At 39.8% G+C, this 22,135-nt stretch overlaps 1 protein-coding gene across 12 annotated transcripts in view; it reads left to right on the forward strand.

Annotated features, from left to right (window-relative positions):
• Nucleotides 1-22,135, forward strand: part of ALS2 (alsin Rho guanine nucleotide exchange factor ALS2) — a 52,117-nt gene that overhangs the window by 20,690 nt on the left and 9,292 nt on the right. For 5 of the 12 annotated variants that reach the window (XM_072873894.1, XM_072873895.1, XM_072873893.1 and 2 more), the window contains 21 exons: nucleotides 1,357-1,519; nucleotides 2,305-2,436; nucleotides 2,677-2,805; nucleotides 3,171-3,241; nucleotides 3,618-3,684; nucleotides 3,973-4,175; nucleotides 4,318-4,383; nucleotides 6,345-6,443; nucleotides 6,992-7,156; nucleotides 10,631-10,742; nucleotides 11,047-11,124; nucleotides 11,237-11,370; nucleotides 14,058-14,246; nucleotides 14,523-14,640; nucleotides 15,209-15,366; nucleotides 16,093-16,215; nucleotides 17,272-17,448; nucleotides 17,831-17,876; nucleotides 19,540-19,601; nucleotides 20,229-20,378; nucleotides 20,685-20,781. In XM_072873894.1, coding sequence (XP_072729995.1) covers nucleotides 1,357-1,519; nucleotides 2,305-2,436; nucleotides 2,677-2,805; nucleotides 3,171-3,241; nucleotides 3,618-3,684; nucleotides 3,973-4,175; nucleotides 4,318-4,383; nucleotides 6,345-6,443; nucleotides 6,992-7,156; nucleotides 10,631-10,742; nucleotides 11,047-11,124; nucleotides 11,237-11,370; nucleotides 14,058-14,246; nucleotides 14,523-14,640; nucleotides 15,209-15,366; nucleotides 16,093-16,215; nucleotides 17,272-17,448; nucleotides 17,831-17,876; nucleotides 19,540-19,601; nucleotides 20,229-20,378; nucleotides 20,685-20,781 — 2,539 coding nt within the window. Of the gene's footprint in view, nucleotides 1-1,356; nucleotides 1,520-2,304; nucleotides 2,437-2,676; nucleotides 2,806-3,170; nucleotides 3,242-3,617; nucleotides 3,685-3,972; nucleotides 4,176-4,317; nucleotides 4,384-6,344; nucleotides 6,444-6,991; nucleotides 7,157-10,630; nucleotides 10,743-11,046; nucleotides 11,125-11,236; nucleotides 11,371-14,057; nucleotides 14,247-14,522; nucleotides 14,641-15,208; nucleotides 15,367-16,092; nucleotides 16,216-17,271; nucleotides 17,449-17,830; nucleotides 17,877-19,539; nucleotides 19,602-20,228; nucleotides 20,379-20,684; nucleotides 20,782-21,960; nucleotides 22,118-22,135 lie in introns of those variants that run through there. The other 7 variants (XR_012044248.1, XR_012044245.1, XR_012044246.1 and 4 more) reach the window with 3 other exon arrangements.

Consider the following 22,135-nt stretch of genomic DNA (forward strand, 5'->3'; position numbering starts at 1 on the left):
AAAGGAAGTCAAGAATATCTCTGACAATGATGGATTTTCCCCCTGCCCCCTCCCCAAGGGATGCTGTCTTAAGTCACTGGTTAACAATATCAGCCTGTCTTTTATGGATATTCTGCAATATGAATGCATAAGTAGTCCCAACTTTAAAAAAAGTGCTAGCTTCAATAGAAGTCTCCATTGTTGGCAGGTTTTTGAGCATTTCCTCTGAAAGAGTAGATGAGCTGTACTCAGTGTTATGAATCTGTTATTATTTGACACTTTTCTACAGAGACACCTCCATATGAGGATCTTGAAGCACTTTAAAAATGCAAGCCATCCAGATGGTTAAATTTAAAATTTAGAAATATGGTCTTCTCTCTAAAGAAGACTTTATTCCTGAGGCTTGTTGAACAAGAGAGTTCTTAAATATCATTAGCAGACCTAGACAAGGTATGTTATTTTGATGTGTGAAATGGCATCTTACTAATCATGTAGAATTCTTAGGGACCCTGCTGTACAATTCTCTGATCTGTTTTGCTGTCTCTGGGGCCTGCTTTCTCAGCCTCACCTGATTCTTGCAGCTTGTGGTTTAAATGCTTTCCAGATGGATGTGGTTTAATGCAGATGTGTCATATATGCCAGCACACGTGTGCACACAGATATGGTGAAGGAGAGGGAAAAGTAGGTTTGTTTTCCTTTTAATGAAGAAATCCTGGTTTTGTGTGCTAATGCATTGTCTTCAGAATCATTTCCCTCTTCTTCTCTGAACTAGATTAGTTCTCCCTCTTGGAAATCAGACTGAGGATTGAACAGATTTCCTGCCTTTCTTTGAGGTAGGATGTAATTTTTCTAGTTAGGGGAAAAACTGGTCAGTTGCCTTGAACAGCAGGGGTGGGGAAGAGATTATTTGGATATATTTAGGGAAGTCCACTGGAGCAAAGTTAAGATTCTTTCAGGCCTTCTTGTATGAATCAACAGTGTTAGAAACTTACTACTCTAACAGTAATGGGGAATTCATTCCACCTGTTAGCTCTTTTACTAATCAAGTGTTAAAGGGGAAAAAGGTGATTAGTTACTCTCCAAGTGGGGCAACTTAGTCAACTTTCTTCAACCAGTTTAATGTCTGAGCATGTGAGAGTAGAAGTAAAAAAAGTCCTGTGTTGCAGTTGTTGAGAGCTACATGTCTGTATTACTGTACTTCCTTAAGCTAAATTGGGAATAGATTAATAAACAGCATGCATTTGCCTTCATATCTTTTATTGGTTTATGATAATCCAAAAAGGGGCATTCTGAGCTCATTTATATAAAACATTACTGATGTCTTGCTGTCTTTTTTGTTCTCTCCTCCCTCTGTTCCCCAACGGTTCCATCATTTAGAGACTTCTTGAGTAAAAACCAGGAGCTGTTACAGAAACTGTGTGAGAAGAATGAGGAAAACCTCCAGCTAGTGGAAGTTCTGAATGCTCTGTTTTTCATGCCATTTGGACGACTTCATAATTATGCTAGAACTTTGCTAAAGCTTGCCACATGTTTTGAAGTGGTAAGCTGGCTTTGCTATCTATATCTGAATAAATATAAACATGAAACTTACGGCTTGGAAGTAACTGTGTGAAGCAAATGCCAGGTAATTAGAAATAGCTTAGTCCTCAGAGAAGCTACCTTGGACTTGTATTCGCTGCAGGGAAGATGCACATTTATTTGTGCAATCTTACACCACACCTGCACAGATCATATGACAGGTAGAAACTTGTTACCCTGCCAGAACTTGTTTGTGTGCCTGAGCTCTTAATTGCAAACATATTATCTTGATGTTTGCCTGTTGCTTTTCGGTTCTGTCTGGCATCACTACTGTAGCTATCCTTGGCTGTAATAATCTAAAAATACTGCATCTATATTAGGTAGACTTTTACCACCCATTAGATGTATATAATTGCATTCTTTTGAAATAAAAGATGACTAAACAGGAACAATAACTACTTGTACATTTATCCCAATATAGTAATTTAAAGTATTACTCCTGCAATTATTAGCACTACTTCTGCTACAGCTTGTTAAGCTGCAAGAAGGTAGATCATGTAATTGTATATTAATCATTCTCCTCTTAATATTCATGGCACTTTTGTTATTTTAAAAACTCCCAGCACACCAACAGAACATGCGACCAAGAAAATAACTTAGCCTCCACTGTTACCTTATTAACCAGACCAATTGCCATACATTTGGTGCTGATTTAATAAAATGAGCAGTTGCATTGCACCTTGGTTAGTGTTTTTGGCACAGGTGTTCAGAAACACTCTCAGGTCTGTCTTACTTTGTGCCCTATAGGCATCTCCAGAATACCAGAAGCTACAGGATTCTAGTTCTTGTTATGAGAGCCTTGCTGTCCATCTTGGCAGAAAAAGGAAAGAAGCAGAATACACGCTTGGCTTCTGGAAGACCTTTCCTGGGAAAATGACGGTATAATGACAACTGTCAGTCCGTTAGGAGCTTGAATCTCTTGCTGCTAGCATTATACCCTGTGTATATTAGTGATGCTACTGTCCCAGTTGCACTTCTCATTTTTCTAATTTGTGTTGCTGTAGTACTCTTAACTTTAGAAAGGTTGGGCCTTTACTATGAAAGACAAATAGCACTGACCTTAAGTCACAATCAGTTGGAAGTAAGCTTCTGTAACTTTGTTCCTAACCCTACCTGTAGGATTCCTTGCGGAAGCCAGAGCGTCGTTTAATCTGTGAAAGCAGCAATCGGGGGTTGTCCCTACAGCATGCTGGAAGATTCTCTGTGAACTGGTTCATCCTCTTTAACGATGCTCTGGTACATGCTCAGGTAAGCCAGCTTGTATCCAGGAACAAAACCTTTTCTCTGCTTCGAACAACATGACATATTTTTCATATAGTGAAGATAAGTTTTTGCACCGTTCACTGCAATGTTTCTTGAACACTTAAAAGTGATTTTTTTTTTTAAATATGTTTACAAATAAATTTGAAATTTTGTACTATTTTTTTTAAATGTTTGATTTCTGTTGGCTCTTTCTTGGAGCAAGGTGCATATAAGGAGCCTTGCTCAGTTTTGCTTAGTAATGCTCAGTTTTCCCTAGTCCTCAAAGAAAGGAAAAAAACCTGTTCAGAAAAAGCATGGGGCAGGAGTAATGGATCAGTCCATGCTGAAACTTCCCTTTTTCTTGCCTACAGTTCTCAACGCACCATATTTTTCCCTTGTCCACGCTGTGGGTAGAAGCTCTTTCAGAAGAAGCTGGTAATGTGTGAGTATTCTTGCTTGTGATGCTGAAATAGTCAGATATCTTGGGAGGGAGAATGAGCATTTTGTAACCAGTTAATGTGAACTAGGAGAGGAATAGGCTGGATGCAATCATGTCTACCCCTCTTTCTTGTTTCAGACAACTTACTGTATTTCTATGTCTTAAAAAAAAAAGTCGTATAAACATCAGAAAGAATACAGTAGTCACGAGGAAAGCGAGTAGTCTTCCCTGCTGCTTCTTTTCACTGCTGACTTAATATTAAAGTGAATGCTAGCTGGGGTGGGGGAGGAAAGATACAATATTCATGCTCTAAGAAACGTTGCCTTTTTCAGGATGAAATTTCACTAGATTAAAATACTTTCCCCCCTGCCCCATGTAGGAATGGATTGAAGATTACAACACCAGAAGAACAGTTTGTTCTTGTTTCTTCAACACCACAGGAAAAGGTAGGCATATCTACAAATTTTGCATGGCTTCAGTGATATGAATGAGTTTTTCTCTCCTACTGTGAAACCAAATAGGGAGAAGTATTGCCTAAGTATTCACCAAGAATGAAGTCTTCCTACAGCTTGGTATGCAGGTTGACTGTACACAGTGCTTGACTGTAGCGGTGCTCCAATTTACAACACTGTACTGAGGAGTGCAAAGGAGATTATTGTAGTTGCTGTAAAGGTGAGATTCAATGCAAAGACAGATGTTAGCTAAATTCTGTGATGAAACACTTTCTGTTTCAGACCAAGTGGCTGAGGGCAATAAGCCAAGCAGTGGATCAGGCCCTTAAGGGGACTTCTGACTTAATTCTATATGGAGCTGGTGGGAATGTGCCAAGACAGGAACCTCCTATTTCTCGCAGTGCCAAATACACCTTCTATAAGGACCCTCGATTTAAGGATGCTGTTTATGATGGGAGATGGCTTTCGGGAAAACCCCATGGCAGGTAAAAGCATTTGAATGTAACAGCTGAAATCAAAATGGGGTGGTTGCTGTATCAATAAGTATGCTCACTCACAGAAGTTATTTGGGAAGTGCAAAGTGAACTGATTATCTTATACATGTGTATGGCTCTGTATTTTTTCCAGAGGGATCCTAAAGTGGGCAGATGGAAGAATGTACTCTGGGACTTTCCGGACTGGCCTGGAGGATGGGTAAGATCCTCTCAGTACTTGTAGAGCCAGAGGGCAAGAAATACCTTTTGTTGTAGGAGATAATAACAAAAACCTTTTAATTAAAGGTTTTGCAGTGAATCTTACTGACTCAGGGTTATGTATGTTAACAAGATATATCTATATGTTGATACATAAATAATCTCTCATTTATCCAGAGGTATGCTAGTTGTCTTCACAACAGACTCTGCAACTGCGTGATTAAAAACTTGCTCTTTCATAAAAACTGAAACTAATTGGAGTAATCAGCTGTAGGATGGAGGAAGGAAATGGTAAAACAGCTGAGGAGAAAGAATGGGTGGGTGGGTGTAAACTCTTAAGCAGAGGAAGCCAATTGAAAAGTCTGCAGTCAACTTTCTGCTGTATAGGTAACTACTAACTTTGTGTTGCAATATTCTTTCAAAAGTTCTGGTATTCTTTTTTTTTTTTATCCTTCTAGAAAATGCAATGCCTTTCATACAATGTTGTGATGCATCTTCTCTAATGTTTTCCTTGCTGTATTTCCGGTAGAGTAAGGGTTTAATAATTCAGGAAGGAGGCAACTACATCTAGAATCGTGACTTCAGGGTTTGGGTGATGAAAACAAAACTAATGAGAGTATGTGTTCCTGATGATTTAGATAACTAGCACAGAGGAGTTTGAAAATACGATGAACAGAAGTCCTAGACATTGTCAAGTTATCTGGTGAAACAAATAATACCACTTGAAAGTAACTTAATAATTTATTACACAGCTTTGAATTAATCTATGGATTTCATTGCTAAGAGTCTTCTTAGGGCACTATTGAGGCTAAGAGGTTAACTTCTTTCCAAAGGCATTTTTATATGAATCTTGTGAGCAGACATACTCATAGACATACAGACATACTGGGCAGGATTAAAAATATGTGAGGAGTCCTATTGGCTTCCAGATGTATTTTCAAAGTATTGAGTTGGAGGGGAAATTGAAATGTGGTCTGGTTGCAGACAGCTTTTTAAAATGCACCTTAGCTATTGGTATAATGTCAAACTGTAAAACCAGATTAGAGCTTTGGTCATTAGAGGTTTGTAACTAATAGTAAGTGTAACTAACCCTGGTGATTTTAGTGTTGTTGGAGATGGAAATATTGCAAACAAATCCCCACCAGAAATAAATGGATTGGTAGTTAGCTGTAATTGCTAGGATTATCAAATGCATGTATTTGTATTTCAGCATGCATGCTATAGTCTCAACACTTAACAATAGTAATGTCTTGTTGGGGTAGACATGCTCTCAGGAGAACCTTCATAACTGGATTTTAATCTCCTCCAGAAGATTAAAATCAATAAAATAAAAGTTGTGTGTCATTCTTTTCAGGCATACTGAAATTGTGAACAACTGTGTGCCACCGTTTGAGCATAATTGGAAGCTAGCATCTTTTTTTTAAAAAATATTTTCTGTAGCAGTATATGTTCTAATCTTTCCCTGGAATAAAGATGTGCTTGAATTATCAAGACCTGAAGAAGACAACAAAGGTAGAAGCAGTCTTAGGACGTGAGAAGACTTGTGGCCTTTAGAAAGCTGAGGAAAATGCTGCAGTGTGGTAGAGAGGGGAATAGTTATAACATGCCACAATCAAACAGGAGAAAAGCAGTACAGACTAAACTGACCTAGTGATGCTGGAATTCCTGCTTTCTCTTCAGAAAAATAATTTTAAAAAGTAATCTGTAACTGCTATAGTTGAAGAGATGTGCTAAAAATGATATAGAGCATTCTGATTTTAGAATGGGTCTGATATGTATCTGTTCCTGGTTTTAATGAAATGTTATAGTTTATATGTCATAATGAAATACATAAACATGTTATATATGAACTGTTATAATGAAATATATAAACATATATATATATACACACATATATATATGTTTAACGAAATAAATCACAAGCATTATAGCTGCTTGTGTTCCATTTCCGTGCATTGACAGGTATGGTGAATACAGAGTGCCAAACAAAGTATTGAATAAGGATGACCGTTACGTGGGGTACTGGAAGGAAGGCAAAATGTGTGGGCATGGAGTCTACAGGTAACATGTAGCACTTGTGTTGCTGTCATTGCAGAAGGGAGAGCAGGGCTGATGCTCTGGCACACTGCTTACCGAGCCTCTGTATGTAGTTTTCTTGTTACATTTCACACTTGCGATTATAGTTAGCTTGGCTTATTTTCTGCTTTGCTTTTGGTAGATTGCTCACAGTGCATACTTGTGCACTGTTCTGTTGTTAATATCTATTCTAATGTTGCTACCACCTTTCAATAATATAGGATTTTTTTCTCCTGAGAGATAAATGTAACCTCTGTGGCCTTGCTTGTTGGGGAGAGAATGGCTTTAAAACAACAAAGCATCAAAAGACTTGTACTAAAGGCTCACTTTTATCCCAAATATACTTTTACTATAGTTCCTGCTTGGTGTGGCTGTAATGTAATCCCTAGAAGGAAAAAGAGAGGGTCTATCTGTTTGGGGTGGGGGGAGGAACCAACAAAAAAAAACCCAAAACCAACCACAACCACCCCCCTCCCTACCCCCAACAGCAAAGTAGATTATAGGAATCTTACTTACTTTCTTTTTCATTATAGCTATGCTACTGGTGAGGTGTATGAAGGGTGTTTTCAGGATAACATGCGTCATGGGCATGGTCTGCTACGCAGTGGAAAGCTGACCTCTTCCTCTCCCAGTATGTTCATTGGACAGTGGACAATGGATAAGAAGAGTGGTTATGGAGTTTTTGATGATATCACAAGGTAATGCTTTGGTTGCACAAATCTTTAAACACTGGTATGATGTACAATTGCAAAAACTGTAGGAAGGGATTTGATCTGTTAGTAGCAGTAGTAGTAGTGCATGTCTAATTTTTTTTTTTCTTCTTTATACTAGGCTTTCTGGGTTGATGATCTAAAGAATTGGGTCTAGAGACTGCTTTTTGGTGCTGTTTCTGGAGTAAATGTGGGGTTTTTTGTTTTGCTTTGGTTTTTTCTGCCATGCTTTCCTATCATACTCCTGCCTGAAAACTAGCACTGAATATGGTATCTTATTGAGGTATCCTGTTGTGTGAGTGCTGAAAGTTTTATGAATGTCATGTGAGGAGTATTCTTTCATCTCAGGCCTATAAGACTGGGTTGTTCAGTGATCAGATATACAGGACTAGGTGAATTTCAGCTCGTGCTCAGGTTTTCCATTGACTTATTCTGTCAATGCAGCGGAGGGAAGATGCTTTCTCTAGTGATATGATCGCTAGCCCTTGTTCTTGTGGGGGACTTCAAGCTACTGGATGTCTGCTGGAAATACAATACAGCAGAGAGGAAGCAGCCTAGGAGGTTCCTGGAGTGTGTGGCAGATAACTGCCTGACACAGCTGGTGAGGGAGCCAACTAGGGAAGGTGCCCCGCTGGACCTCTTATTCATGAACAGAGAAGGATTTGTGAGCCGTGTGATGGTTGGAGGCCGACTTGGGCAGAGTGATCACGAAATGATAGAGTTTTTGATACGTGGAGAAGCGGCGAGGGGGGTCAGCAGAACTGCCACCTTAGACTTCCGGAGGGCAGACTTCGGCCTGTTTAGGAGACTGGTCGACAGAGTCCCTGGGAGGCAGCCCTAAAGGGCAAAGGAGTCCAGGAAGGCTGGACGTTCTTTAAGGAGGAAGTCCTAAAGGCACAAGAGCAGGCTGACCCCAGGTGCCGAAAGACGGGCCGGCGGGGAAGACAACCAGCCTGGCTGACTAGAGAGCTCTGGCTCGAACTCAGGAAAAAGAGGAGAGTCTATGACCTCTGGAAGAAGGGGCAGGCAACTCAGGAGGACTACAAAGGTGTAGCAAGGCTGTGCAGGGAGAAAATTAGAAGGGCCAAAGCTGAGCTAGAGCTCAATCTGGCTACTGCTGTAAAAGACAACACAAAATACTTCTTCAAATACATTAGCAGCAAAAGGAGAGCTAAGGAGAATCTCCAGCCCTTAGTAGATGGGGGAGGGAACACAGTGACCAAGGATGAGGAAAAGGCTGAGGTACTTAATGCCTTCTTTGCCTCAGTCTTTAATAGCAGGGCCAATTGTTCTCTGGGTACCCAGCCCCCGGAGTCGGAAGATAGGGACGGGGACCAGAATGGAGCCCCCGTAATCCAGGGGGAAATGGTTAGTGACCTGCTGCACCACTTAGACACTCACAAGTCTATGGGGCCTGATGAGATCGACCCGAGAGTACTGAAGGAACTGGCAGGAGTGCTCACCAAGCCCCTTTCCATCATCTACCAGCAGTCCTGGCTAACTGGGGAGGTCCCAGTTGACTGGAGATTAGCAAATGTGACGCCCATCTTCAAGAAGGGCCGGAAGGAGGACCCGGGGAACTACAGGCCTGTCAGCCTGACCTCGGTACCGGGGAAGCTGATGGAGCAGATCATCCTGAGTGCCATCACACGGCATGTAGAGGATAACCAAGGGATCAAGCCCAGCCAGCATGGGTTCAGGAAAGGCAGGTCCTGCTTGACCAACCTGATCTCCTTCTATGACAAGGTGACCCGCCTAGTGGATGAGGGAAAGGGCCGTGGATGTTGTCTGTCTTGACTTCAGTAAAGCCTTTGACACCATTTCCCACAGCATTCTCCTGGAGAAACTGGCTGCTCCTGGCTTGGACGAGTGTACTCTTCACTGGGTAAAAAGCTGGCTGGATGGCCGGGCCCAAAGCGTGGTGGTGAATGGAGTTTACTCCAGTGGGCGGCCGGTCACAAGCGGTGTCCCCCAGGGCTCTGTGTTGGGGCCAGTCCTGTTTAATATCTTTATCAATGATCTGGACGAAGGGATCGAGTGTACCCTCAGTAAGTTTGCAGATGACACCAAGTTGTGCGGGAGTGTTGATCTGCTTGAGGGTAGGAAGGCTCTGCAGAGGGACCTGGACAGGCTGGATCGATGGGCCGAGGTCAATTGTATGGGGTTCAATAAGGCCAAGTGCCAGGTTGGCACTTGGGCCACAGCAACCCCATGCAACACTACAGGCTTGGGGAAGAGTGGCTGGAAAGCTGTGCAGAGGAAAAGGACCTGGGGGTGTTGGTTGACAGCCGGCTGAATATGAGCCAGCAGTGTGCCCAGGTGGCCAAGAAAGCCAATGGCATCCTGGCTTGTATCAGAAATAGTGTGGCCAGCAGGACTAGGGAAGTGGCTGTCCCCCTGTACTTGGCACTGGTGAGGCCACACCTCAAATAGTGTGTTCAGTTTTGGGCCCCTCACTACAAGAGAGACATTGAGGTGCTGGAGCGTGTCCAGAGAAGGGCAATGAAGCTGGTGAAGGGTCTAGAGCACGAGTCTTGTGAGGAGTGGCTGAGGGAACAGGGGTTGTTGAGCCTGGAGAAAAGGAGGCTGAGGGGAGACCTTATTGCTCCCTACAACTACCTGAAAGGAGGGTGTAGAGAGGTGGGGGTCGGTCTCTTCTCCCAGGTAACTAGTGATAGGACGAGAGGAAATGGCCTCAAGTTGTGCCAGGGGAGGTGTAGACTGGATATTAGGAAATTTTACTTCACTGAAAGGGTTATCAAGCATTGGAACAGGCTGCCCAGGGAAGTGGTTGAGTCGCCATCCCTGGAAGTATTTAAAAGACGTTTGGATGAGGTGCTTAGGGACATGGTATAGTGGTGGTCTTGGTAGTGTTAGGTTAACGGTTGGACTCTGATCTTAAAGGTCTTTTCCAACCTATACGATTCTGGGATTCTGTGAATTTGAGTCATCTGAGTTTAGGTAAAGAAATCAAAAGCTTTGGCAAAAAAAATGCCTAAAATAAGCTTCTTGCATCTTTTCCAAATAATTGTTAAATACATCAGGTAGATGCCTGACGAAGCTGAAGATCCCCTTTCATATGCAACTTAAATCTTAGATAAAGCTGATCCAGACCAGCCAACAAATTTCCCTGTTTCTTATGTGCTATAGCTACTGCTCAGGTTCCTTTGGATAGGAATTGGGCTTAACTGGGTGTCAGCATTGTTTCAGATCATCAGGAACAGTTTGCTTGGATGTGGCCAATTTGTAACGTGAATTGTGAAAGGAAGTTCATTATAGTTTATTTCTATCAAAAAGTCTTTATTTCCATGAAGCTAGTAAAACTAGATTGACAGACCCGAAGCGAGTGCTGTATGACTCTTTTCCAATGGTTTCTGTAACGGTTAAATATTGCAGTAAAGCCAAAGAAAGGATATAAATGTACTACTTAGTCTGTATTTTTCCTACTTCATTTTTCTTCAGAGGAGAAAAGTATATGGGAATGTGGCAAGATGATCTTTGCCAAGGCAATGGTGTTGTGGTTACTCAGTTTGGACTGTATTATGAAGGAGCCTTCAGCACCAACAAAATGATGGTGAGTTGAACACCAGACTCAGTGCTATAGTGACTTTTCCTCTAAGTGTGGTAGCTTTCTGGGGTAGATGAGTATATGTTAGGCTGTGTAAACCTTCTGTTCTTCTAACCTGCTATTGTTCTGGCGTTTTAAACTGTCTTTATAATCCCTGCTCTGTTTCACCTAGAGCTACTTCAGAAACTGCTTTTTAAAAAAAATATTATTTGCTAAGAATTAGTAACAGGTTTTTCAGTGTATCTTTAGATCTTTGGTCTGGCCTTCTGTTATAATTACTGCTTTGTGTTCTTTATGATTCTCTTTATAGGGGACTGGAATTCTGCTTTCTGAGGATGATACAGTCTATGAGGGGGAATTTTCAGATAACTGGACTCTGAGTGGAAAGGTTGGTATTACAGTTGTCACTTGTAAACTGTTACCATCTAAAAAAAGAAGTCTCTTTCCTTGTGATTTGTTTCCCAATGGATTTCAGTTACATTTTTTTATCTTCTCTCAAGGGAACACTGACCTTGCCAAATGGAGATTATATTGAAGGTCTCTTCAGTGGAGAATGGGGATCTGGGATAAAAATCACAGGAACCTACTTCAAACCTAGCTTGTATGAGAATGAGAAGGACAAATCTAAAGCATTGTGAGTGTTGAATAAGAAGTAATTTCTCATATAGTTCAGTAATACTTTGGAACATAACTATTGTCTTTTCAAAGGCCAGTTAAAAATATTTTTTCCAAAGAAACAGTGAGATTTTGAAAACGTACTTCCTTTTTCATTCCTCTTCCCTCATGTTTAGGAAATGAAATAAGATAAAAATCTTTATAGCTGTCCTTGCTTTAATTACTACTTGAATATGCAAGTAACGGCATGAAATTACAGGATAGCAGACATGCTGCTAGTGTCCTGTAGCAGTCTCAGAAATATTTTTACTTATCTGAACTATTAGAATCTGAGTTCACAACTGCTGATGACTTTTTGAGGTACTGAGAAAGACTAAGTTACATTTGAGTGATTAAGTCAATCACAGACCTCTCTGCCTTCTGCCAATTATTCTGTTGGTAAATTAATTCATTTAATGTGTCATTTAATAATGCTAGTGGGGGGGTACATTTGGACAGAATTAGCTAGTTACCACACCTCTTCCAAACAATGCATAAGAAAATAGAAGAATCTGCTGAGTTGCAAAAGAGAGCATTTTACCACCTTGGCAGAGATAATTTTGAAAAGTATCCATATAACCCTATTTATAGCAGATGCATTAGGTCAATTTGCTTAATTATTTCTGGGGAAAAAAACCACATTTGTTTTATTTAAGTCATAACTGAGATATCTTTGAGTAGAAGAAATTTAAGTAAATTTAAAGAGTTATTGGTGAAACTTCAGTATTTGGTACCACTATATACTGGTTTACAATAGTAGTAATTGTTGTACAGGATTCAATATCTTTGAAGCATACTCTCAAATTTCAGATTAAAATGGGAAACATAACTCTAATGTTTTTATCTAGATTACTTCTCAGTATGCTTCCTGAAGCATTCACTGGTAATTTCTTTTGACAGTGCTGACACCTACAACAGGATGCAAAGTTAAGCAGGCCTCCCTGCTGAACTGAACACTTGCAACCTTAGCAGCTGTCTGCTTTTTACCCCAGTAGGGAGTCTATGAATAAATGTATGTACATATTTGTGAAGATTGCTTGTGAAATAAGGGTTTCATCTACCCTTTTCAGGCTCTCTTGAAATTGAAAATCTTCTGGTATAATTTGTGGAAAGGCTTAGAGCCTACTTCTGCTTTGTGAAACTGGAAGCATGGGGAAATATCAGTGTTGCTAGTTCTCATATCAAACATGGTAGAAAAATATTAATGAAAGGTCTGACACTTTCTGACACTTGATTTAAATCAAGATAGAACTGTTAACCCTGACAGCATTTATTTGCTTTATGAAAGCTTTTCAAAGCCCTAAATTTCATTATATGTCTGAGATATCTATATCTATATATATAGGGAGAACAACAGTTCTTGGTTTGCCTTTGCCTATAGAGGATCCCTGAGCATTGGCTGTCAGTGAAACGATGCCAGAGCTGGTTTGTCGTGGTTTAGCCCCAGCCAGGAACTAAGCACCATGCAGCCGCTCGCTCACTCCCACCCGGTGGGATGGGGGAGAGAATCGGAAGAGCAAAAGTAAGAAAATTCGAGGGTTGAGATAAAAACAGTTTAATAGGTAAAGCAAAAGCCGCGCACGCAAACAAAGCAAAGCAAGGAATGCATTCACTCCTTCCCATGGGCAGGCAGGTGTTCAGCCATCTCCAGGAAAGCAGGGCTCCATCACGCGTAATGGTTACTTGGGAAGACAAACGCCATCACTCCAAATGTCCCCCCTTCCTTCTTCTTCCCCAGCTTTATATACTGAGCATGACGTCATGTGGTATGGAATAGCCCTTTGGTCAGTTTGGATCAACTATCCTGGCTGTGTCCCCTCCCAGCTGCTTCTGCACCTGGCAGAGCATGGGAAGCTGAAAAGTCCTTGGCTAGTGCAGCAACAACTAAAACATCTCTGTATTATCAACGCTGTTTTCAGCACAAATCCAAAACATAGCCCCATACCAGCCACTCTAAAGAAAATTAACTCAATCTCAGCTGAAACCAGGACATGGTTTTACTCTGTACCAGCACATCCCTAACATGTCATGCAACATCATACGTAGATACTACTTTAGGGGCAGAAACCATATATCCATTCTTGGTATTTATCTGTGTAGCTATGCTATTTGTACATTCCAGGATAGCAAGATATTTGGAACATTTTTGTACTATGTCTTTGCTACATGAATGTGTCCTGAGCCTTCTGAATGAATACCAGTGGTGAAGATAAGCCCCATTAAATGCAGTATGTCCTCTTTTCTTGGAAATCAAACCAGTCCTTTTTGTGTTTAAACAAACCATTTCCTGGAAGACTACAAGAAAGAGTAAGACTGACTTGTCTAATGTAATTAGGTTCATAGTTGTTATCACATGTAGGTATTAAAAACATTTTAATCTTATACATTAATCCATGTAACATATTATAATGTTACATTAGTTAGCAAGGAAAAAAAAATTTAAGGATAAGTATAACTTTTTGTAAGTTCTTTTTAAAAGGTGTTGAAAGTCAAGACATTAATTAAATAGTAGGTTCTAGGTTTATTCTTAGTGATAAACTTGGTTCACAGTAGAGACTGTTAAGTATATCAGCTTTTGGTAAAATAGTATGAGATATTAGATTGACATTAGCCACAGGTGGTTTTCATAGCTGAATGTGTTCTTTCATGGCTGTTTGATTTTAACAGACTAACTGGTCATCTTATTAGGCGGAAACTTGGGATCCTGGCAGTGCCTCCTGATGACAAATGGAAGGCAGTATTTGAAGAATGCTGGAACCAGCTTGGTTGTGAGAGCCCCGGCCAGGGGGACAGATGGAAGGCTTGGGACAACATTGCGGTGGCCCTGACCACCAATCGACGGCAACACAAAGACAGGTTCGTTCCTAGAGAATGTAGTCAGCAAGATAAAGAAAGTATTGAGAAAGAAACTGGAATCACACTCTACTCTAGACTAGGAACTCTAACTGTAAAAGTTCAGTTAAAACAACAAATCCTAAACAAAATAAGAGCTCTTAGTACTCTGCACTATAAACCCTTTCGGGGACATATTGATGTTTAGAACTGGTTCAGTTATTAGCTTCAGGGTTTTTTTTCCTACTGTATGTCTAATAAATAATCTGTACAATGTCTTTGTCCTTTTTTTAACTGCAGCCCAGAATTATTGAGCCGCTCACATACTCAGACACTGGAAAGTTTGGAGTTCATTCCACAACACATTGGTGCCTTCACCCTGGAAAAATATGAAAATATAAAAAAATATTTGATAAAGGTATTGTGACTCTCAAATGCTCACATAGCTTGTTGGTAAGGCATGATGTCAAGCTCACTTTGTAATAGCTTTCCTTACTTCCTTCCATATTTGCACACTTGTAATCCATGTTGTATTCATTCATATTTGCTCATAACTTCCTAATTTATTGAATTAAAATCCAAAACTAAGACTAAAATCATTATATACCTAATGAATACTGCCTTAAAGTCAGTTTCTGCTCAGTTACTGTTTTAATTCTTATACATTGGATCCCAGCAAAGCATCTTGAAATACTTGCTAATTATTGCATGTTAATTTTAATAGTACTGGACAGATGACTTAGTCAGGTAGTAGCACAAGTTCTTGTACTGTCTTGACTCCTCTATGAGCTGTAGTCAGCTAATACATAAATTTTGTAATCCAAATGGCAATTTGTTAAATATAGCTCACTTTTTGATGTATTTGTAATTTTTTTTTTTCAAAGCCTGTTGTTGGATCTCTGACCCATCTCTCTTGAATTCTTTTTCTTTTTTTTTTTTTTTGTCTGGCATTTACCTATCTGGCCAATTAATATCTTTTACCTCAGGCTTGTGATACTCCTCTCCATCCATTGGGCAAGCTGGTGGAAACACTAGTAGCAGTCTACAGAATGACCTATGTTGGAGTAGGAGCTAATCGACGATTACTGCAGGAGGCTGTGAGAGAGATAAAGTCCTACCTCAAACGCATCTTCCAGTTGGTTAGGTAATGAGACTCTAATTTTCAAGTCAAACTACTGCTGAATTAATTAGAGGTCTCATGTACTGAAACTGTCTAGTATTTATGCAGTCCAAGTGTGCCAGTATCTTTACTCTGTTTGGGGGGTTGCTTATATTTCCTTAACCTTTTTAAGGAGTCTTGAATATTCTGTCAAAATAGAAAAATTAAAATCTTCACCACAGGTATTACATCCTACATTGTACTTTAAAATATGGCTGTAGGAAGCTCGTCTTGAATGCGGATTTGCAGTTTAGCGTCTCTGGATATCTGTGCTGTGAAAAGACAGTGTTCAAAGGGTATAGAAAAATAGTGAGGATGGGGACTCCCAGTGTATTCAATTGAAGTTCTTACCAACATTGGATGAGCAATGTTCCTATGAAGTGTTTTCTTAGATTCTTCAGAGCAATTACAGCTTTAATTGGGTCCTGCCAATTTGAAAGCAGAAATACTCCAAATTATTAACCATTAGAAGCCTTGTCTGGAGGGAAGTGATGTCAAGGTAGCAAAGGTATCTTTGGCATTGGAGGGGTTGGCCTTCATAAGTTTTCTTCCAGGTAGATGGTACTGTACTTCTGTTAGCTATGCTGTCTTAGTCCCCCATGTATTATTTCAGCTGACATTTCTTTGCTCTCCAATCTTGCCTTCTAATGCTGTAATTTGTAGAAACTTCATAAAATGAAATCATACATTATTACGTGTGTTGCCATTTAGGTTCTTGTTTCCTGATCTTCCGGAAGAGGGCAGCACAATTCCATTTCTGGCAACAGAGACAAAGGGAAGGCGATCGTTTTGCAGTGGGAAGTCTGACTCCAGATCAGAATCTCCTGAGCCAGGGTACATAAAGGAAAAAAAAACCTGAACTGAGGAAGGCTTCATTTTATTTCTGTTTGCAGTTTTTCTTGGGTGGGGGAAGAAAGATAAGTACATGTTTAACTGATAGATATAAGCAGATTTTTTTTTTCCTTTAGTTCTGATGACAGATTCTGATAAGCAGACTTCCACGTGATGGTTGCAATAAGCATTTCATCCCTGTTCCATGCAATGATTCTTTACTTAAGCCCAAACTTGCTTTTGTCTGTTGTGGGTAAACAAGTTCAGGCTTGGGCGTGGGCTTCAGAAAACTGTTTGGGATATGAGCACTGGGGGTAATGCAGGTCCAGTGCACATATGCTGCATCACAAATAGCCAGTCACATAGAGCTCACCCTTGAGTCCATCGCTGGCCTGTCCACAGCAGCCTCAGGTGTGGTGAAAACAAGGAAGAGGGATCAGTAGAGAGAGCCTGCTGAGAGAGGCTCCAGTGACCTGTGCAGATGGTATTAGTGGGCACTTTGAGTTCAGCTTTCCCTATTCGGATTACAGCTTGATGCCAAGCAACTGCTGACTTTGTGAAGCCTGAAGCATGAGTGTGTGGAGCTAGGTCAGGTAGCTTAATGGGTTTTAGCCTATTTTCTAGCTTGTGCTTTGAAGGTAAAGTTGAGCTGTCAGCAGAGTGGCTCAGAATGGGAGCTAAATGATTAGCATGAAGAGACAGGTAAAACTTGAACTATAATATAGTACAGTATTCAGCTTTTACATTACACAAGGAAGAAAGCCAGCGTTCTGTTTAAAACACACAAACCACAAAAAACATGCACAACCACTGTCCCTGCCCCAAACCCACCTGTATGGGGACTGTAAAGGAAAATTACTCCTAAGTATTTCTTAGCACAGATACTATTTGATGGATTTGTACTTTATTTTATTATTCTTATCCCTCATAGAATAGGCTCATACTAAATGAAAGATTTGTTCCAATGATTTCTTTTTCATTCAATTTTTATAGATAATTAGGTTTTTAAAATGTCTTCCTCTTCAAGCCACCCCCCCTCTTTTTTTTTTTTTTTAATAGCTATGTGGTAACCAGTTTTGGCTTGCTGCTCCCTGTGTTACTGCCACGACTCTATCCTCCTCTATTTATGTTGTATGCCTTAGAGAATGAGCGTGAGGAAGATATTTACTGGGAATGTGTTTTACGTCTAAACAAACAAACAGATATGGCTCTTCTAAGTTTTCTTGGAGTGCAAGCGTGAGTATGCTTCAACAATAAAACATAACTTAGAAAAAGATTATGGCATGTAATGAGTTAAAGCAACTAAAAAACCCCTATTGTCTAAAGTGCTTTTCTTTGATTAAAATGCATCTAAACATCTCTTCAAGCTAGTTAGTATGGTTGAGAGAGTGAACCAAAACTTCCCTCTTCCAAAGCAGGAGCGGGAGATTGCCATCGCTACAAAACCAGAGCGAGGCGTTTCAATTTAGGCTATTTTCCAGCTGTTTGTGCTAAATGTGGTTGATCCTATAGAAAGAGCTGTTGTATCTCATAGAAGAACGTGATGACTTCATTTGCATAAGGTGAAAAATGCTTTAAGTTTATGCTCTCTCAGTAGACTATGTTGGGTTTCTTGCAGGAAATTTTGGCCAGGAACTGTATCCATCCTTGGAGAGAGTAGAAAGGTATGTTCATTGGGCCTCGACTTACAGTATGCTTTGCCCAGTGCTTCTTTCAAGAAGCTGAGATCATGAAGAAGCGGTCAAAGAATTTTTGACCAGGCTTTTTGCTTAAAAGATGCTATGCTATCTTGTTTCCTTAAAACTTGTCTGCTACTTAAAAGCTACATTAGTGATTTCTTACAATAGCTGTCAGTCCAGCTTTGACACTGTCTTACTCTAGTGAATTCTAATTCAGGAAGACATTTGCTTGGTCTCCGATTATGAAAGTGTGAGAATAGAAGTCTACCAAGGAAATTTTCAAGCTGCTTAAGAGAGTTATACCATTGTATACTTTCTGATTAGGAGTGTATAGTTTTTATTCTTAATCATTATCTTGCTGAAAGTGGCTGAACACTGGTCTTAGATGGTAATAGTGTGACACTCAATCTCTGTACTCTGGTAAGAGTGGTTTAGTAATCATAACTTTGAACAATTTGAATGTTTACAGTATACTTCAAATCATGTCTGTTTATGAATCAGTATACTTTTATTTGAAATTTTCAATTTCTTATAATTTAGATACTCCTGCCTTCAGATCACCTCTTCCGTGTTTATAACTGTGGCTTGTGGCACAGTTTATAACTGTTTATAACTGTGGCAAAGCCTGTAATAATTGGAAGCATGGCTTTCATCATAGTAGTTGCTGCAGATGGACAAGCTGATATTCATTGATAGAGATTGAGTGCTACAAGTTTGTAATAATAACCAAAGCTGCTGCTGAACCCTACCCCTGAGACTATGGGTTCCCAGCAAGACAAATCCCCTTTTTCCCAAATCATGAAGATTTACATGATGCAAACCTCCACTCAGACTTTAAATGTTACAAAATCCGGCAATAATATGTTTCTTGAGTTACTTCAGATCTTCTGTATTTTTAGGTACTGGGCAAAATTCTTACCAGCTGTCTGAATCCTTCACACTTCTGACTGGTTTTCTGGTTATAGAGCCAAGCCGCTCCATTGTGAAGTACTATGCGGCATGTGTCTTCTCTGAATTTTGCAGTATATGATGCTCTCTGCAGCCATTTACCTTATTTGCCGGGTCATTCCTTCAATTAAACAGGATGTTTTTAGCCAGGACATCATGTTTATCTGCTTCTCTCCTCTGTCCAGTTTCCTCATTTCTGTGAATTTCTCTAGGTCTTTTTGCATCCATCCATTTGCTACCTGCTCCACTCAGAAAGACTTAGGCTCAGTTGCATATTAAGAGCTAACATTTATATTTGTTCTTTCCTGTTTGCTCCAAACCTGAGTCTCTGATTATTGACTGCTCTGACTTTTCTAGGTTTCAACTGTTCCAGTCTTATGGTTCCCTCTTGATTGTTAACTATTAAGATTTAATTATTCTCAGTCTTACTTGACCTGGAAGATATCCAAAACTGTCACTGATTCTCGTAACATACCAAGGAATTCAGTACAGGCTTTTCTGAATTTCAAATGAAACTCATACAAATTACACGTAGGCAGATTTCCTGGATGACTTTAGCATCCAGGCACATTCCCCTTTCTTTGCACTGGAAAACTGAAAAAAAGTCTTTTATGCCAGTGTTGCATGATACACTGCTTTTCTTCTGCTGAATAGTGGCATAGTTAAACCTGCATGATAAATCTTCTCATGATTTACACAGGTATCATCAAATACAAAAGATGCCTGCTTTGCCTCTGCAGTTGAATGTTTACAGCAAATCAGGTAATTCTCTGAAATTCGTCTTTTAGTGTTTTACTGTTTCTGCTATAGTAGTATCTAGTTTACTTGATTGTGATCCTTTACCTGTCACCTTTTCTTTGCTCACCTTTGTAAGAGGGGTCACCAAGAAGTTTCAGAGCTCCTGCTAAGAATGTTAGCAAATTCTCCCAATGGGGAATGAAGTATAGCCTCATAAATGCAACGGAGAGTTGTGTCCATAGGGATGCTATTTAGAATCAAAAGCATGAGGATGTCTAATCAAATATACATGTGAATTTCTAAACAGTTATGGCAAAATGATCTGTGTATGGGGAGCTTTTCTGTGTCTGTTAGCTGACATAAGGAATTCTGCTGTAAGAATATAAGTAGAAATTAAAAGGATTTTAGAAAGGAATTTTTCCCCCTTTACCACTATGTTAAAACATCTTAAAACTGTGAAGACAGTCTCACTTGCAGTAGTTATGGCCTGGGGTACTACACAGCCTTGGCAGCCATGGCTGTTGTGGTGTGAATGATGTGGCTTATCTTCTTGGGCATGGGGGCATGCTAGCTAGCAAAATGTCTTCCTAATTTAGATGCAGATATGCAACTTCTTATTGTTATCCTGTTTTGCTCTTGCTCTCCAAACAGTACCACGTTTACCCCAGCTGACAAGTTGAAGGTGATCCAGCAGACTTTTGAAGAGATCTCTCAGAATGTACTGGAAACTCTTCAGGAAGACTTTCTGTGGTCCATGGATGACTTATTTCCCGTTTTTCTGTATGTGGTGCTACGAGCCAGGTAGGCACTGAGTGGCATCAGTCATAAGCTGAGCATAGGCAGTATGAGTACTTTTACCTGTATTAAACACTCTTGCTTCTCATTCTAGAACTACTTGCTAGCTTTTTGTAACTTAGTAAATTTTCCATTTTGGCTGTTTGCTTTGGCCTGAAAAAATTTTGAACAGTTAACTGTGAAGTGGCTGTGACCTCAGAATGAGGTTAGGGAAAAGCATGTTTTTTGCACAACACCATGTACAAGAAGTAAAAACATTATAATGGTATCTTTTGTTCACCTATTCTCTTTCTCTCTTCCCCCATGTGACAGGATAAGGAATTTGGGGTCTGAGGTGCACTTAATCGAAGACCTGATGGATCCGTATCTGCAGCATGGGGAGCAAGGCATCATGTTCACTACCTTGAAGGTATGAAAATTATTCAGGGTTATTAAAAGCTTTCTTTGGAAATTAATCAGCTTTGAGCAATGATGATCAGCTTAGGACAATCGTATAAACATTAGGTTGTAACTTCTTTGACATTTTTATTGCAGTTTTTAGCTAGGATGAGCAAGGAAACTTAACTTAGAGCTTAGGATAACCTAGCAATTGCAGGCACTACTAATAAAATGGTGCAATGCGCAAATGTACTTTATTCAAATGTAATATTGGTTGTTGTTGCCTGTTGTGAATGCTCACCTGTAGCTTGTTGTTCCCCTGCAACATAGCAAACCTTCCCTTTATAAAAATCAGAATGAAGTGCTGCCACTCCAATGTCTAACATTACATCAAGATGCTTCAGGAATTCCATTTTAGGGGGAAAAACAATAAAAATCTTTTTACTGTGTCAGTCTCCACATTCTATTTAGTACTCTTCTCTTATTAAGTATGGAAAAAGGGAGAGAATCTGTTTTGATGAATAATGGAAATAGGTTGTTTTGGTACCTCAAAACTGTTCAAACAAGTGGGTCTTGTGACAATTCAACTGTGTGGAGATTTTTTTGTGGGGTTGTTTTGGCGGGAGGCTGTTAACCTGAAACTTAAATAAAAAATCTTAAGCTGAGCTGCTAAGTGAACATGATTGTATTTTCTGTCTGTGCAAACTGGAAACAGTTGCGTGCAGAGGTTTTTTCATACCTGTTGTTTTTATAATGCTGCAAAAAGGGAAGGTTTGAGTTGGTTAAAATTTATCAAAGAATCTATGTAGTAGAAGCAGAATCTTATTTTCCATGAGTGCAAGTGTTGTCTGAGACATTTATATTAAGTTTCTGGTCATGGCTGACCCAATGCATATTTGAACCAGCATTAAGGAGAGACTAGCTATCAAGCAGCAGGTCAGGGTATTTATCCAGGTGATAGAAACCTCTGTTTTTCAGTCTGAGTGCTTTTGAAACACTTAATCCCTGTATCTTTGTCCTGTAAGAAATTATTTTCTTTTTTGGGTCCTTCTGTCAAAGAGCAAAGAAAGACTTGTGAGCAAAAAAAATGTGCTTCATCTTGGCAAAGCTGGGAGCTGTGGAAGTATTCAGAGTCCCAAATCATGCTATCTTGCTGCAGTAAGAGTTGGACGTAATTTGTAATCTAATCTCTTGTTGTTCTTTTTGCTAGTTTACATATCAGAAGATTCTCATGTGTTGAGCATCACTGTATCATCACTGCTTGTAGAAAGTCTAGTCCTCTGTTTTCTTGGATAGAAAAAAAAAAATCAACCTTTTTGTGTATGATGCTTTATGAGCTTGCTGAGAACTGGTATGTATGCTAAACTGAACTTTGTTTTAATTCA

This window comes from Ciconia boyciana, chromosome 10, assembly GCF_034638445.1.
Source record: "Ciconia boyciana chromosome 10, ASM3463844v1, whole genome shotgun sequence".
Classification (NCBI taxonomy): domain Eukaryota; kingdom Metazoa; phylum Chordata; class Aves; order Ciconiiformes; family Ciconiidae; genus Ciconia; species Ciconia boyciana.